General features: G+C 39.1%; 1 protein-coding gene across 11 annotated transcripts in view; it reads right to left on the reverse strand.

Moving 5' to 3' along the window:
- The window catches only part of ATG4C (autophagy related 4C, cysteine peptidase), a 93959-nt gene that overhangs the window by 56597 nt on the left and 18577 nt on the right, over positions 1-18785 (reverse strand). For 8 of the 11 annotated variants that reach the window (XR_001364397.1, XM_014549270.1, XM_005878059.2 and 5 more), the window contains 2 exons: positions 15842-15985; positions 12649-12732 (listed from right to left, as the gene is read on the reverse strand). Coding sequence is in view for 10 of the 11 variants with exons in the window: in XM_014549270.1 (XP_014404756.1) it covers positions 12649-12732; positions 15842-15917 (160 nt within the window). In the remaining variant the exon portion in view is untranslated. The remainder of the gene's footprint in view (positions 1-12648; positions 12733-15841; positions 15986-18785) is intronic. The other 3 variants (XM_014549274.1, XM_014549273.1, XM_014549272.1) reach the window with 1 other exon arrangement.

An 18785-nucleotide genomic window follows, 5' to 3' on the forward strand; every position in this document is an offset into this window, starting at 1 on the left:
TTAGGCCTGGGCAGGGGACCCCCAGCTCCCCATGGTTGCAGGCTCCGCCCCTGCCCAGGCCTAACACCTCTGGCCAAGGCATTAGGCCTGGGCAGGGGACCCCCAGCTCCCCGCGATCTCCCGCTCTGCCCCTGCCCAGGCCTAACGCCTCTGGCTGAGGCATTAGGCCTGGGCAAGGGACCCCTAGCTCCCGGGACTGCCAGCTTCGCCCGTGCCCAGCTCCCATCGCTGGCCCCACCCCTACTTCCCGCTATCACTGGCCAGGGCGGCAAAGGCGCCCGATTCTCCGATCATGGCTGGGGGGCAGGGCTCTTAGCTCCCCCCTGGGTTTCCGATCACTGTCAGTGGCAGGGGGCTTCTTCCTGCTTTCCCTTTCGCCTCCCTGCATTGTGCCTACATATGCAAATTAACTGCCATCTTTGTTGGCGGTTAACCGCCATCTTAGCTGGCAGTTGATTTGCATATCGCCCTGATTAGCCAATGAAAAGGGTAGCGGTCGTACACTAATTACCATGTTTCTCTTTTATTAGTGTAGATAGAATGCCTCATTTACTAAAACCAGATTCCAAATTGCTCTGTGAAAACAATCACACAAAAATGTGATATTAACATGTTAACTTTAAGAAATTTCCCTAATTGTTTTTTTGTGTGTTTGATTTAATGTGTGCTATTTTTTAAAATATAAGTTGGGATGTCACATAACAAACTTAGCCAAAATAAATTTATAACAAACTTGCAACCAGAGAGCTCCACTTCTATGTTCCACGTAACAGAGCCAAAAGTCATCTTCCTCCACAAACCTACTCCTCCTCCTGCACTCCCTATCCAGGAGAAAGTCAGTCTATCTAACCACTCGGGCTCCTTCTTGCCTGGAGCTGGCTTTCCCAGGGCAGGACACCAGGGACCAACACTGGCTATGCCTGGCATCCCCACCCCTAATTCCTTCCCCGTCGTGTCTAGCCAGTTTCTCTCTCAACTACCTGAAAGCCCAGTTCTTTTCCCTATTTTCATTTTTCAAACCTGCCTGAGACCCTCCAGTCCTCAGTCTTTCCTATGTATCGCTCTATTTAAGGTCTTGTGGGACTATATGAAGACTTTGGGGTATTTTTTTTCCCTTTCTCAATAACAACTTTAATATCCCAACACTGGAGTATTTATCCATTGTTACCTATCCAGATGGTACCTAAGTGAAGGAATCAAGTTAAAGGCTTGGTGGTACCCTTGCTCCAACCTGTTAAGCGAGTTGATACGCAGGACAATTCACGTGAAAACAATTTAGGGTTTGTAATTTAAGTTCAAAATAGAGACTGACATGGGAGAGGCTATATGGTGTTAAGTGAGCTGCTTTCAGCATCTCAGACAGAAGCTGCCTTATTCATTCCAACTATAATTTGAACACAGAAGGAAAGAAAATTGTGGGAAAGAAAACATAAAGTAACTGAATGATGTGAGATGTGACTGCCAGTGCTGCAGAAGATAGTTTTTTGTTTGCTTGCTTGTTTTTTACCCAAAGGAGAACCCACAGAGTTCTGATTACTTTAAAATTTCCACTTTTACACAAAAATGTTTTAGTCTTACTTCAGTGATTTAACAGACTTCTCTTTTACACTGACTGTTCTAAAAGAGAGGTGTTGTGTTCTTGAGACTGTTGGTTAAAAAAAAAAAAAAGGAAAACAAATTTAGACTTTAATTTGTAACACAAAGTTTTGGGCATTAAGATGCCAGATCCTCCACAACAATGCTTGTCTCCATGGCTCCCTCTCCTCTCCCCTCCTGTGGATAGAATCCTGTTCAACTTTAAGAGTGCTGAGGTAAGCCCAACCAGCTTGGCTCAATGGCTGAGCATCGACCTATGAACCAGGAGGTCACAGTTCGATTCCCAGTCAGGGCACATGCCTGGGTTGAGGGCTCGATCCCCAGGAGGGGGCGTGCAAGAGGCAGCCAGTCAATGATTCTCTCTCATCATTGATGTTTCTATCTCTCCTTCTGCCATCCTCTCTCTCTCAAATAAATAAAAATATTTTTTTAAAAAAAAAGAGTGTTGAGGTAAACGTTCTAAAGTTAAAATGGCTGGGGTGTTGGGGGGGAGAAGAGGGAAGAGAGAGGGAGGAGAGAGGAAAAAGAGAGGAAATGTTTGATTAAAATAATTATGGGTAACAACATGGCTAGTGAAGACTGCATTCTTTTAAGTAAAAAACACTGTCATAAAGATGTTAAAGCCCCATTTGTCTCACTTAAATGCCAGAGATTATTTTATTTCATAGAGGAAATGTATTATAGCTCTTATTCTATTTAAACTTTAGTTAAGCTCTTAATTTCATTAAAAGTTAGATTAAGCCTGTGAGTTCACCCAGATGGGATGTGGCTTTGTAAATGGGAAGTACTCTTTTTTCAGAATTACTAAGACAGTCTTGTGAAAAAATGAACAAATTATGTGAATTAATTGTGCCTTTAAACAAAAAGCAGATAATTATTTGTAAAAACTTCTGCTCTGCTTGGTTCTGTACAGTAAGCCTCTGAGTGATTTTACAAACCAGTTAGTAGATGGGTAGTGGTAGTGATAGAAACCAAAATAGGGCCTTTATATAATTCTTTTTTTAAGATTTCCAACTCACTTTCATGTATATCTCATTTGGCCCTTCTAACTACAAATAAGGCCCATGTATAGTCTCCCTCTATTGCTAATGAAGAAGCCGAGATTTAGAGATAGGTCTCAAATGACTGTGTAACACAGCTACTGAACAGAAGCTGATGTGGAGGTGATAGATACGCCAAATTCAGTTCTTGTGGTGCTTGAAAAGCTCTTTAGAATGCAGCTCATGTTTTACAATTCCTCCACAAAGTGGGTCTATCTTAACTTACCCCAGTTGTGAACATTTCCATTCAAAATTATTGTATACAACTCAGAGGCAACACCTACCTCTCAATTCTATGTTCATGAATTCATTATAATGAGTAAGAATAAAAGGAGATGTCATAAAATAGCATGAATTTACCAGGCAAACAAGCTGATATATGTTAAAGAGTTTGTCTCAATGACTTTGAATTGCCCTGGACAGAACTTTAGGAGAAGCTGGTAAGAAAGCAGGTAAGGATTAAGCTTTCTGATAGAAAGTGTTAAATCAGAATAGTTAACAGAGTTTGTGAGTACAGAATTTACCTTTTCATGTTCAACATGATAGTAAAACTTTCATTTCAATTTGTTTTTAATTTGGGGGAGACATTCAATAAAGAGATATAAGAAACCTCAATTTCAGCATTTGCCTATTATCAAGTTTCCATAGAAACAAGATCATAACACTAAAATATAAAGTACAAGCACAATGAAAGTTTGCTTTTAATGTCTTTATTTCAGACAATTTTCTATCAGTTACCCTGGAAACTAAGAAATACCTACTTATGTGTAAAACATTTTGGCTTTTCTACAATGGAGAACTGAATTATTCGGTTACACAAAATTATATATGAATGATGCTCTGCCTTGTTCTTCTGAGACTGCAACGTGATTTCTTCTAAGTCATTTTAAAGAGCTATTCCTAAGAACCTAGTATAGATTGCAGTTAAACTTAAAAGAAGTTTTCTACTACCTTGCCTTTACCTGTCAATATATCTAACTGATGGTAGTATCAGTAACACAATAAAGTCCTGTGATACAATTTTATGATTGCTCATCAACTTTATACAACCTTTTATGTTATGACCTTATGAGCTTTACTAATTTTCTGGCTGAAGATTCTCAAGTTACCCCTTCCTCCCCCTGAGGAGTAGGAAAGGAATTGGCAATATTATGTGGAAAAATCTCTGAGCAACATCTTTCCTCTGCTTTTTCTGGTGAGAATGTTAATAATCATTTGATGGAAAAGATTTAAAAAATATAGAAAAGTTATAAAGAGAAGTAATGACATAAAACTTCTGAAACTGTGCTTGACATCTAGAGAGCGCTCCAGGATGTACTTCCATGCACTGCATGGAGCTCTACTGCATGACTCTGGTAGCTGTTCAGTGGACCATCAAATGGTTGGAGCATCATCCATTTACCCACCCTTTATGGTTGGACCTCTTCTAAAGTGAAACTGTACACAATCCTATATAACAAAAGGCTAATATGCTAAGTGTCCTGTCGTCAGGACGTCTGTTCAACCAATCAAAGTGTAATATGCTAATGATATGCTAAGGCCGCTCAACCACTAGCTATGACATGCACTGACCACCAAGGGGCAGACAGCTGACCAGTCGACCAATCGCTATGACATGCACTGACCACCAGGGGGCAGACACTCCAACCAGTAGGTTAGCTTGCTGCTGGGGTCCAACCGATCGGGACTGAGCAAGACAGGCTGGACATGCCCTGGAGCCCTCCCGCAGTCCCTCCCCGGCTGGCCAACCTCCCCGGCTCCAATCGTGTACCAGTGGGGTCCCTCAGCCTGGCCTGTGCCCTCTCGCAATCTGGGACCCCTCAGGGGATGTTGGAGAGCCAGTTTCAGCCTGATGACGGAACGCCCGGTCACTATGATGCGCACTGACCACCAGGGGGCAGACGCTCAATGCAGGAGCTGCCCCCTGGTGATCAGTGCGCTCCCACAGGGGGAGCACCGCTTAGCCAGAAGCCAGGCTCATGGCTTATGAACACAGCAGCGGTGGCGGGAGCCTCTCCCACCACCATCCAGTGCTAAGGATGTCCAACTGATGGCCTGCCTAAGCCGTCAGTCAGACATCCCCTGAGGGCTCCCAGACTGCGAGAGGGCACAGGCTGGGCTGAGGGACCAACCCGAGTGCATGAATTTAGTGCACCGGGCCTCTAGTCCCATTATAATGTGTTATTCTAAGGACACACATAAAAACGGATGCATTGTACCTCCCTATGGAATTCAGGGTGTCATTTCATAGTTAATGTATTTTAACATTAAATGTTCTTATCCCAAATTAAAGTTGCTATGGTTTCTCACTGGACATTATAACTCATCTTTTAAATTATTTTTGTTTGTTTTTGTTTAAAGTATTACATATGTCTCCTTTTTCCCCCATCGACCCCTCCCCAGCCACTCCCACCCCCCAGGACAAGCCCCCACTGCCCCAGTGTCCGTTTCCATGGGTTATGCTAATATGCATGCATACAAGTCCTTTGGTTGATCTCTTACGCCCCCCACCCCCACACTACCCTGCCTTCCCTCTGAGGTTTGACAGTCTGTTCGATGTTTCTCTGTCTCTGGATCTATTTTTGTTCATCAGTTTATGTTGTTCATTATATTCCACATCCTCTTTTAAATTTTTGAGGTTCTGGTGTCTTAAATTTGAAAGTACTACTCTAAGATCTAAAAGTAATGCTGACCTTAGATGACAATTCAGAAGATATCATTAGAGATGAAGGAATTAGTGAAAGAACATATATGCATAGCCCAAGGACACAGACAATAGTGTGGTGAGGGCCAGGGAGGGGTGATGGAGGTTGGCTGGAGGTGGGCAAAGGGGGAGAAAAGGGGGATTCCTGCAATAGTATCAACAATAAATTACCATCAAGGTGCAGCAAGCATGACTGCAGTGCTCACTGAGAAAGAGAAGAATAAAACAATATGCATCTTAAATGCCACCTAAGTAATTAAAGTTTAAATATGGATCCATTTTCTCCCTCTATCCAAACTGCAGAGCAGACAGAGGAAGAAGCCAGTCCTGATGCTGACTCTGACCCAGGGGCTTGAGAAGCTTCGCAGCGCCTGGGCAGGAAGCTCAGCCTTGGAGCCCAGCTTGTCCTTGGAGATAGGATCACAGTGTCACAGGGACTGTGCGTTGCGCTTTCCTCTTCTAAAGAGGTCGGTTTTAAAATTAGATAACTTTTCCATAAAACGTGTTACATCTTTTAAAAGCAAAATCACTGCACTTTGCATTAGAGACTTCTCAGAAATACCCATTTTGCATCAGATGTGACTTTGTGATTTGCCACCTAAGTATTGGCCAAGTGATCTTTTAATTGCATCAGAATCTTCGGATGCCTATGAACTGGGTAACTCTGGAACTACTTGGTTTTCTGGTTGTCCATGGTTCTTGTTCCACACCCTTGCTAATCAATGCCTGTACCTGCCCATCTCCCACTGAAGGGCGGTCACTTGAGCCAGCCCCTTCCTGGCTGCAAGCTCAGTAGGTGTGTCTGGGGCCTAGAGTTGAGCTGCCCACACTTGACCTTTCACGTAGAATTGCAACTGCCTGTAATTAGCATTTGTTCATTAGTGCTAGGACTAGAAGACTCTTTTTTTTTTCTTTTTAGGCCATATTTTCACAGTAGTATTTTTTTTGGTGATGCATCAGACATTGCAGTAAAAAACAAATCGGAGTTGACTGAAGTTTTACTAAAGTTTGCTCTCTTAAGCATATTTTAACTCAGGAACAACATTCGTCGCCTGATCTCTCCACCACTGTGTTGTCAACATCCCAAGATGGTCTCTTAGGAAACCTGCCTTGAATGTTAATTGAAGCATCAAGTGGGAATACGTGTGTTTTTACTGTCCCTTCCCCTGATGGGATGATGATTGAGATGCTTGTGTAATGCGTTACTTTTTCTTCCCATGGATCCAACATTTTACAAAGCTTTTTAGGGAGCAGAGAAAATGCATCTGAGAGCAATTCTTTCTACAAACCTGCCCTAATCTATAAACAGACTGCCTACGTTTTTCCATGTGACCTTCTGAGGGATTGGGAGTTGATGGGAATGGTAGAAAGGGGCACTGTTTACCCTAAGAGTTACTTCTCTGCTCTCATCTTTCGTGAATGGGACGACAAAGCCATTCCTGTCCTGATACGTAAAGCACTTTTAGTTCCACATGATACTGAGATGTGGCATTGGAAGCTCTGTCCATTGTGCTTTGCCGTGTGTCTCTGTCCATGTGCACCAGAGTGTCTGGGATGCTGAAAATCTCCTGTTTTTTGTGGACTTCCTGAAGTCTCTCACTTCATTTCTCCACAACACACAGAGTCCCTTTTACTGCTGTGGGGACACCATGTACATACCACAGACTGTCCTGGTGTTGAGTACTCATGCCACATTGTTGTAGTTATTAAACGGATTATTATTCTTATGTTATAAATAAATAAAGAATAACGTTCCAATTGGAATAAAAGTATTTGAGTGAATTTGCATCTTTATGCTGTATTTGTTTTTTGAGATCAAAAAGTTAAATTGCATGTTTACTGCACAGCTTAAGAAACATTTCAGAATTTTAGCTATAGTTAAAATATTTCTAGCTTGGAAAATTTAGTCCTCTAAATAATTACACTTTTCAAAAATATACCATCTTGTTCTTGAACTTTTTAATAAAGAATAAGTGCCTTTGCAGTAAAACACCTGAAAAATGCAAAATGGCGTTTTATACAGGGGGTGGGCAAAAGTAGGTTTACAGTTGTGCATATGGAAAAATATGTAATACAAGAATAAATAATATCAAAATAAACTGTGTTTCATATATTCACAACTGTAACCTACTTTTGCCCACCCCCTGTATAATATATAGATACTTATGATTATTGGCTGCTGGAAATTTATAAGTGTTATGTATTTTAAAAGGCACCAAGTAGATGTTCTCCCTCTCCATCTTCTGTGTATTAGTGAGGGATTCTGATGGAAAAGTGTGACAGACAGCATGACGAAAACTATTTTATATGAGTATGAGGAAGAAAGACTGATCTGAATTAGTTTTAAAAATACAACAAAACGTAGCATATTAAAATTGTTGAACCCTGGCTGTGTGTGTCCCATGCACCAAAAGGTTGCTGGTTCGATTCCCGATTAGGGCACATGCCTGGATTATGGGCTCGATCCCTAGTAGGAGGCATGTTTGCTCTCACATCAGTGTTTCTCTCTCCCTCTCCCCTCCTTTCTCTCTAAAAAACCTATTAAAAATCTTTGTTTTAATAGTTAGTATTCTGTGATATTCAAAAATGCTACTATTTCTTTCAACTACTTATAGTGACTGGGATTAGTAATTGGCCTTAAGGAAGAGAATTGTCCTAACATAGTTTAGGCTATTTCAATATTTGATTATTGCTATATTGTTAGGCTCTTTACTAATCAATTAATACTTCAAAAATAAAAGACTACTTCTAAAGTGTGTTACTTTATTCTCTAGAACAATGATTTCCAACCACTTTCATCTCATGGCACACAAAAACAAATTACTAAAATTCTGTACTACACCAAAAATATATTTTTTTACTGATCTAACAAAAAATATGTATATTTTTTATTGATTTACAAAAAAAGTAATAATAGTATATACCGTCCCCTTTTGCTCCAAAGTGACATTTTTAAAAAGTAGGTGTCTATAGATGTATATAACGATTTCTGGTAGCAAGAATTAACCAATCAAATGCAACATTATTATACAACATGACCAATAAGATGTAACTCTATTATATGACCTACTAGACCAGCCGTGGGCAAACTACGGCCCGCGGGCCGGATCCAGCCCGTTTGAAATGAATAAAACTAAAAAAAAAAAAAAGACCGTACCTTTTTATGTAATGATGTTTACTTTGAATTTATATTAGTTCACACAAACACTCCATCCATGCTTTTGTTCCGGCCCCCCGGTCCAGTTTAAGAACCCATTGTGGCCCTCGAGTCAAAAAGTTTGCCCACCCCTGTACTAGACTCTAGTAACTAGAAGCTCGGTGCACGAAATTCATGCAAGGGGGCGGGGGTCCCTCAGCCCAGCCTGCACCCTCTCACAATCCGGGATTGTCCAACTGCCCAGTTTACGGGCCTAAACTGGCAGTCGGACATCCCTCTTGCAATCCAGGACGCTGCACCAGTGACCATATTTTTCATACAGGTGAAAGGCATCTTGCTGTTGTATGGGCACCTACATTTTTTTGCCCTGATTATAAAAAGTGGTACATAACATGATCCTTCTGAGGCAGTAGTACCATTTTCCCCATCTTATGGGTGGAAAAACTGAAGCAGAGAGAAGTTAAGTAATTGGCTTTGTCACACAGTTATAAGTGTCAGAATCAGGGCTGACCACAAAATGTGCAAGCCAGAGTCCATGCATGTCATCAAGAGGCCTGACGCACAAAAATTTGTGCACTCCCGGGGGTGGGGGTGTCTCTCAGCCCGGTCTGTGCCCTCTCACAGTCTGGGAGCCCTCAGGGATATCCGACTGATGGCCTCTGTGGGAGGCAACCAGGCAGGCCGATCAGAGGACAGCACTGGACAGCGAGCAGCTGGCCCCGCCCCCCCGATCACCCCTCTCCTGCTGCTGGTCACTGCAGCCCCCCCTCCCCACCATCGCCATCCCTTCCCTCTGCCCCCACTGGCACGCCTTGGCTGGCTTGGCACCGCCTGCTTGCCAGCCCCGCCCCCACCAACCAGTCGTTCCGCAGGTCGTTCTGCCATTTGGTAGAGTTGATTATTAGGGTTTTATATAGATAGATATATTTTTGTTTTAAGACAAGGTATTCACACCAGAAGGGTATTGTTGTGTTAGCTATGGTCATTTTTTTAATTTGACAATCTAAGGGAAAAGAAGTCAGTGCCCCTGACGAGTCAGGTATTTTTTAAAAATTCCTACAGCACACCGGTTGAAAAGCACTGCTCTCGAAAAGGATCTCAAAAAGTTCACTGCCACCACTCCAATACCACTACAGATAAATTTGAATTTGTTTCTGTAGTAAAATTTACCTTCCAGCTGTAACTGATTTTAAATCATTTGTCAAACACTCACTGACAGCTGTGAGTGCTCAGCAGCTGGGGGTAGGAGAGAAGTGAGAGACCTCCCTTCCCTGGAGAAGCTTACTTTTTTGTGAGGGGGACACCCTGTAAGCAGCTGGTACCTTGTAACAAGTGGAGCTATGTGACTGTACAGAAAGGGAGAAGTTTTATAGTGTGGCTACTGGCAAAGATATCCTGGAGGTAAATTGGGAGGGATTTGGGGGGAGGAGCAGCATGAGTGAGACAGGGTGATGATGAGTATTAAATAACTTAGAGAATAAAATTAATAACATTTAAAAATGAATAAAAAGTATTCTCTGAGGTTCTCCCTTGAGTAATGTAATGATAATCTTATTTAAACATGAAGTGAGAGTTAACGTGGTAAAGTTGTTTTATCTGTTTCTTTGGATCTGAATCTTATAAAACTCTTTTATTCTCCAGATGAGTAAACTGGGGCCCAGAGAGACCTTTGGCTCCTCCAGCTTGTTAGTGAATGGGCAGCCCAGCACTCACACACCTCTGCCTCGAACACATTTGTTTTGTCACACTGTCTCCAGAACAAATATTCATTATTGGCTTTCATTTACTGCTATAAAATGCTCTTCCTTCAATAGTATATAAAGCATTACATTTTATTGTAGTAAGTGAATAGTAGAAATAGAAAATTGCAGCTGTTTTTTATTGCTTAAGAAAATAAAATACTAAAATCTTATTCTAAACTTTTCACATTATTATATAGGATATTTATAATAGGTGTCTGCCAGGTTTGATTATAGGTGCTATATCAAGGGCAGCATTTTATAACCCATTCCTCAAATCTCATCTGTGGAAGTTAGAGTATCTAATGGGTTTACTACAGAGCTGCACATGATATCACACTCAAGCAGTTCATGGAGCATAAGAAAAATTACAATGCTTAATCGATTGACATTTTAACTAAGGAAAAACCACACTTTTATAGGTTTAACTTACTGTGACATTTTCTTCTATTTCCCTTCCCCTTCATGTATCTCCTGGGAGTCTTACTAAAAAGTATAGCTCATGCTTAACAATATTTCTAGATGACAGCACAGTCAGCCAGCCTAAACTTAGAACCACAGTCCAATGGTGAATATGACTAGGTTGACAAGGGATGAGTAACAGACCCCCTTATGCTAAAGGCATTCTAGCCATACCTAATTTCAGTCAACTAATTGTCTTCTTCAGTGATCAGATTAAGAAACTGGTGTCCATTATATATTAATTTCAAGGACCTAAATATAAATTTGTAATTTCCATTTTAATCTCAGAAGGAGTATATGAAGGGAAAATCAGTTAGCAAATAAGAAATCCCAGGAAAAAGCATTTGTCTTTATTTGCTGGATTTCTGTTGTTAAGACATTGTTGAATATAATGAAAAGGAGAGGTGCTCTTTACTGGGTGTTTCTAGAAAAACAAAAAGTATGTTTCTATGAGATAGATTCCTAAAATGATGCATACTACTTTGGAACTTACTAATGGAAGAAGTAACAGCTTGTCCCCTACTTGCATTGGAGTGTATCTGCATTTAAATTTATTTTTGTCATATTTTCCCCATCATACATTTTTTCCTGCATTATTTTTGTATAATAATTCATTCTCCTTCCTATCCCCAAAAGAGGGGGAAAATGCATCACACCAGTCTTAAGGAACAAGTTTTCAAGCTAATTTCTTCGTGGATAAAATTTCTTTCAACTCAGGTTTTAGTTTCATAGATATATTTAATTTAATTATACACACACACACACACACACACACACACGGGGGAGAGGAGGTCAAAGTAAATTTACAATTGTGGGTACATAAAACAGAGTTTATTCTTGTTATTATGTATTCATTATTGTATTACTAGAGGCCTGGTGCACAAATTCATGCACAGGTGGGGTCTGGTTGGCCCAGCCTGATCGAGGCCAATCAGGCCGGCTGGCTGGGGGGAGGGGCCACAGGCAGTGGGCCAGCCGGCCCCACCCCTGACCAGGGTGAGGGGACCAATCAGGGGCAGGGCTGTCCAGGGGGAAGAACCACGGGCGGTTGGCCAGCTGGCTCCACCCCCTGGTTGAACTCCCAGTTGAACTCCCAGTCAAGGAGACAATTTGCATATTAGCCTTTTATTATATAGGATATTTCATATGAACAACTATAAACCTACTTTTGCCCCACCGTGTAGGTATATTTGGAGATCCAGAAGGAGAAAGAAGAGAGGGGAAAACAGACAAAGTATTTTAAGACAACATGGCTAAATTTGATGAAAAGTATAAACCAATAAGCCCAAAAAGTTCAACAAAACCCAAGCACAAGAAACATGAATAAAACTACACCAATGCACATCATAATCACATTGTTCCAAACTAGTGATTAAAAAAACTTAAAAGCAGTTAAGAAAAAAAAAGGACATTATATACACAGAAAGATAAGGATGACATCAGATTTCTCATTGGAAACAAAACAAACAAGAAGATAGTGAGGCAACATCTTCAAAGCTACTGCAAGAAAAAAAGCATCAACCCAGAATTCTATACCCAGCAAAAATATCTTTCAAAAATGAAAGTAATATACTTTTTCAGAGACATAAAAGCTGGAAAAATACATCACCAGCACACCTATACTATACAAAACATGATGGTTGTTAGGGATTGAGGGTAAGGATGAATGAATTATTGTTTAATGGATATGGAGTTTCATATTTTACAAATGGAGAGTTCTGGAGATGAATGGTGGTAATGGTACCACAACCTTAAGAAAGTATTAATACCACTAAACTTAAAAATGATTAAGAGGTAAATTTTATGTTATATTTTACCACAAATTTTAAAATAGAAGTAAAAAACAACAGAAATGTGCCAAAAGTAGATTAATCTAGGAATAAAATAGCGAAAACAGTTACACAATGAATTTCTACATATTTTTAAATGGGTTACAAATCTAGCACTTACCTTCACATTTAAAATGATAACATTTTCCAAGCAATAATACAGGAGAATTTCTACTAAAATACGTCTTTGTTTTCAACACCCAACCTAAATGAGAAAAAATTGTTTTGCAATTAAAGGGTTACGCTCTAAAATTCTAGCAACATTTTCTTTTATTTAATTTCAAATCATCAATTATCAACTATGGATGTGCATTTTTTGCAAAAGTAGCAAATATTTGGACAATGAACTGAAAATATGTATTTTAACTACATTCACTCCACTTAAAGAACATGAGAGAGAAAAAATAATTTTAATTTACTTTCAAACAGGTAACAATGTTCTTATGGTATAAAAGAATTTTTAATCCTTATGCAAGGATATATTTTTATTGATTTTACAGAGGGAGGAAGGAAGAGAGAAGAAAATATTTACAAATCATATATTTGCTAAGGGATTCTTTTTTTATCTAGAGTATATAAAGAACTCTTATAATTCAATAACAAAAGGACAACCCAATTAAAATGCACAAAGAATTTGAATATATACTCCAAAGAATATATACATATAAGGCCAATAAGTACATGAAAAGATGCTTAACATCATTGTTCATCAAAGAAATGCAAACCAAACTCACAGTAAGATACTTCACAACCACTAGGATGGCTCTAATAAAAGAATGGACAAGGTATTGGTGAGGATGTGGAGTAATTCAAACCCTCATACATTAAGGGTGGGAATGTAAAATGGTGCAGCCACTTTGGAAAAGTTTGGCAGTTCCTCAAAAAAATTAAACTTAGAGTTAACATCTGATCCAGAAATTCCACTCCGAGACAACAGAAAACATGTTCAGCCCTGGCTGGTTTGGCTCAGTGGATAGAGCATCAGCCTGTGGACTGAAGGGTCCCAGGTTCGATTCCAGCCAAGGGCACATGCCTGGGTTGTGGGTTTTATCCCCAGTGGGGGATGTGCAGGAGGCAGCCAATCAATGATTCTCTCTCATCATTAATGTTTCTATCTCTCTTTCCTTCTCCCTTCCTCTCTGAAATCAATAAAGATATTTTTTTAAAAAAAAACACATGTTCACACAAAACCTTGTACACAATGTTCAGAGCAACACTATTCATATTCCAAAAAGTAGAAATAACCTAAATGTCCATCAACTGATGAATGGGTAAAGAAATGTGGTATAGTCATACAATGAAATATTATTCAGCCATATAAAAGAATAAAGTACTGATATATACATGATACAACATGGGTGAACTTTGAAAACATTAAGTGAAAAGGGCCAGACACAAAAGGCCACAGGTTGTATGATTTAATTTACATGAAATGTCCAGAATAGGGAAATCCATAGATATAGAAAATAGACTGGTGGTTGCCAGGGGCTGGAGGGAGGTGGAGAGGAATAGGGAGTAGCTACTAATGGGCATGGGACTGTTTTTTGGGCTAAAAATATATTCTGGAATTAGATAGTGATAATGGTTGCACAGCCTTGTGAATATCCTAAAAACCACTGACTCATACACTTTAAAAGGGTGCATTTTATAGTATATAAATTATAATAGAGGCCCGGTGCACGGATACTAGAGGTCCCTCGGCCTGGCCTGCACCCTCTCGCAATCCAGGACCCCTCAGGGGATGTCAGAGGGCTGGTTTCAGCCTGATCTCCGCAGGCCAGGCCAAGGGACCCCACCAGTGCACGAATCTGTGCACCGGGCCTCTAGTATGCATATAAGATCTTTGGCTAATCTCTTCCCGCCCTCCCACCCCCCCACTTCCCTCTGAGATTCATCAATCTGTTCCATGTTTCCATGCCTGTGCATTTAGCATCTGCCCCCTGGTGGTCAGTGCGTGTCATAGCTACAGGTAGAATGGTCACTTAGGCTTTTGTATCTATTGATCTCAACTTTAAAAATTAATGTTCATAATTTTCAGAATGCCATGTCATGTTATTATCAAGTTATAACTGTCTAAATAGCTAGTTGGCCATGACTTCCAGTGAGCCAGAAGTCAACTGCCAACAGGTTTTACCTGAATTTGCAGTGTCAAGAAATTTCACTAAATTTTATCATTTTTATTTTATGGCTATGAACTTCCTCCTGTTGAAACTGGTTCTGCTGAGTATTTCTCCATTTCTGAAGGCTTCTTTACCTCCTATTTGTTTTTAGTCTGAAGTGAGCTTCAAAAGTACCATAAAATCGGTTGCCAGATGGGAGAGGGTTAGGGGGTTGGGTGAAAAAGGTAAAGGGAATAAGAAGTACAAATTGGCAGTTACAAAATAGTCATGGGGATGTAAAGAACAGCATAGGGAATATAGTCAATAATATTGTAAACTATGTATGGTACTATACTTACTGGGGGGATTGCTTTATAAGTTATATAAACATCTAGCCCAGTGATGGCGAACCTTTTGAGCTTGGCATGTCAGCATTTTGAAAAACCCTAACTTAACTCTGGTGCTGTGTCACATATAGAAATTTTTTGATATTTGCAACCATAGTAAAACAAAGATTTATATTTTTGATATTTATTTTATATATTTAAATGCCATTTAACAAAGAAAAATCAACCAAAAAAATGAGTTCACGTGTCACCTCTGACACGCGTGTCATAGGTTCACCATCACTGTCTCACTGATCTAGCCACTATGCTGTACACCTGAAACTAATATAATACTGAAAGTCAACTGTAACTGAAAAAATTAAAAACAAACAAATAAAAAAGAATAAACTGTAAAACAAAACAAATTAAAGAAAACACCATATGACCCTTATTGGATTTGTTTGCAAACCAAGAGTTACTAGGTTAAAAATAAGGGTCTGAGGGTACTTCCAGGAGAAATTCATAGGTATCAGTGCATGAACTTTATACCATCTTTTTTGTGTGTTCAGAGGTCTATTTTGCTTACTTCCTGGTTCATACATGAGGTTGCCTGAAATTAAATCTAAAAACGGAGGTATTACCATCACCTGAATAAATTCTGTTTGGAATTTAAAAACAAAAAAGAGGGCACATAAGTATGCTTTAGTTTCTAAGCATTGTTTATGTTGATATTTGGTTCTTTCTTCAGGAGACATTCTTATCTACATTCCTTACAGAAATATGTCATTCAATTAGAACCTTAAGCAATGTCAGTGATTTAATAAGGAAGATGATACACATCTTCAAATATACCTTTGGATTTATACAATTTTTAAATCAAAATACTTACTATATTTCATGTTGTTCCAAGCAGATATAAATTTAGTTTTTAGCTTGTCAACTTCTTCTGTTCCTGTGGCCTCCATATTCAAATTCTAAAGAAACAGCCATCACTTGATTTCATTCTTCTACAGAGTTTAATCTTTTGTACTGACTAAAAGGAAAAAGTTAAAGGAAAATAAGTAATAAGTTCATGTTATATGGTACAATACCTGCTAACGTTACTTTAGTGATTAAATAAAATTTGAATTTGAAATGAGCAAACCAATTTCTCATATTATAGAACAGATTATAATATAGTCAATAAATATTTTAAATTTAAAAAACACTTAATACCAAATATACAACAATATAAATTATCACACAAAACTAGACAATAATCTCTCCCAGGTACTCACAATTAAAAACAATAAGTTAACTAAGTAACACAGCTCAGCACTGGTGCTTGTGCAACTGTTCAAGATTTGTTTTATTTGTAATTAAAGAAGGTGATTTGAAATCTTATGAAAAATGATGACTATCTTCAGAATGGAGGCTTCCACTCATATCAAGTCACTACTTTCATATAAAGCCTAAATTTTTGTTTTATTTTAAATTAAGGCACTTCCTACAATTACTGCCTATCTTAATACTGCAGCATTTTAAAAAAATAGAATGGCTTAAATTTACAACAGGAAATGTTTTCTTTAAAATAAGAATGAATGTAGCTCATAAGTGTTTGTTTTTTAACTAATTTGAGGTAAAAATAGAAATGTGTGATATAATCTGAAAGAGGAACAAATTATAATTCAAAGTGCTTGAGCTTATCTGCAATAATTCACGGACAGTTTACTTTTCAAAAAAATGCTGCACAGAACATTACATTTTAGGGTTATAAATATCTACTCAAAAGTACTGATACATTCATTTCTCTAATAATACACATTCCATTTTATAAAATGTATTAAAAGCTACTAATTATACATCATAGTTGAGGCAGGAGAAAACATAGTCCATTGGAAGAATTTAAAAAGCCAAGGTGAAGAGAAAGTCCAAAAAAGTAAAACAAGATGTGGCTCTAGGGCTAGACATGGGCCAGAGCACACAGGGCTTTGTAGACTATGTTAAGAATTGTGTTCTTTATCCTAGCACCTAGTTTCAAACAGAAATATCAGAATCAGATTCTGTGGGTTTATTTGACTTCAATAGCAGCAAAGAGAATAGACTGAAAAGGGACAAGAGTAGATGGTGAGAGTATACTACTATTGTACAAGACTATAAGTGAAATAATAGTAGGTTGGACTGGAGCTGTGGAGACGGAGAGCTATAGATACCAGTATATGAGAAAGGGTGTCAAAAATTCACTAAGTCTTGGTGATATGGAGAGCTATAGACACCAGTATATGAGGAGAAAGGGTGTCAAAAATTCACTAAGTCTTGGTGATAAAATGGATGTGGAAGGTGAGAAACAGGGATATGTCAAGGATAAACTGAGCCAGGTTCCAGGCTTATAAAACTAAATAGATGCTGCCAATCACTGAAATAGGAATTAGGAGAGGGGCAGGTTAGAGGGAGATCATGAATTTGATTTATGTGGAATGTGAGATGCCTCTGAGAGAAACAGTAGAGAATCATTACTTATTTAATCATCTGATAAATTATTGTCAGGCACTATTCTAGGCAATGCAGATAAAGCTTAGAACAAAGGCAGTGAAATATAACAGGTCCTTGAATAAAGTCATTTCATTCAACATCATTTAGTTATATACTGTTGATGAAATGTCATAGGAACTTAATTCTTGTTTGTATCAATTAACCTATGGGGAAATTGCTTTAATTATCTATCATTTCACTTAAAGTTGCAGAACCTGTCGACAACATGAAGTGCAGACTACTATACTTCTGTCACAAGCTTACATTCTAGATATATTCTAGAGAGGACAACAAGACAGTTGGATTATATAGATCTGGAGCTCAAGCATGAGGTCTAGGCTTGAGCTACTAATTTGAGGACTGCTGATATACAAGTGAGAATTAGAGCTGCAAACATGTTCCCCCAGGCCTTTGCCTTGCTCATGTTTGCACCCCCAGCCCTGAGGATGATAGTCAAGGCCCTTCATGAAATGACATCTGTCCCCTTACTCAGCTTTGTCTTTTGCCACTCCCCCACATGCACCATATACTGAAGGCATTTTTAATTCTATTATTAGAGCTTCCTAAACTTGATATGATGTCTGATACCTCCATGCCTTTGCATGTGTTGATCCCTCTACCTAGAATGCCTTCCTGCTCACCCTCATTATTTTTTCTTTAAAAAAAAAAGATTTTTAAAAATCCATTTTTGGAGAGGGAGGGAGGGCAGGAGGGAGAGAGAGAGTGAAACATCGATGTGAAAGCAAAACATCAGTTTGCTGCTTCCTGCACGCCCCTACAGGGAACCGAGCCTGGAACCCGGGCATGTGCCATGACTGGGAATTGAACAGGCAACCTTTCGGTGAATGGGATGACACACTACCAACTGAGCCACACCAGCCAGGACTCACCTTCATTTTTTGAGTACCTTATTATCATGACTCCCTAAGACCCAGCTTAAGTTTCACCTCCTCTGGTAAGTTTGGTAAGATTTCCACCCTCTTCCAAACCTCAAACTAAGACAGATGCCCCTCCTCTTTCCTCATAGAATACTTCCTCTATCACAGCACTCATCACACTGTATTGTAATTATTTGTTTCTTACCTGTCTCTTACACTAGACCAGCAATTTTCAACCTTTTTTGTCTCATGGCACAAATAAACTAATTACTAAAAGTCTGTGGCATACCAAAAAATATTTTTGTCAATCTGACAAAAAAGGCCCTAGCTGGAAAAAGGAAGGAAGGAAGGAAGGAAGGAAGGAAGGAAAGAAGAAAGGAAAGAAAGGAAGGAAAGGAAGGAAAGGAAGGAAAGGAAGGAAAGAGGAAAGAGGAAAGAGGAAAG

The sequence above is a fragment of the Myotis brandtii genome, unplaced genomic scaffold, assembly GCF_000412655.1.
Source record: "Myotis brandtii unplaced genomic scaffold, ASM41265v1 scaffold540, whole genome shotgun sequence".
NCBI classification, from domain to species: Eukaryota; Metazoa; Chordata; class Mammalia; order Chiroptera; family Vespertilionidae; genus Myotis; species Myotis brandtii.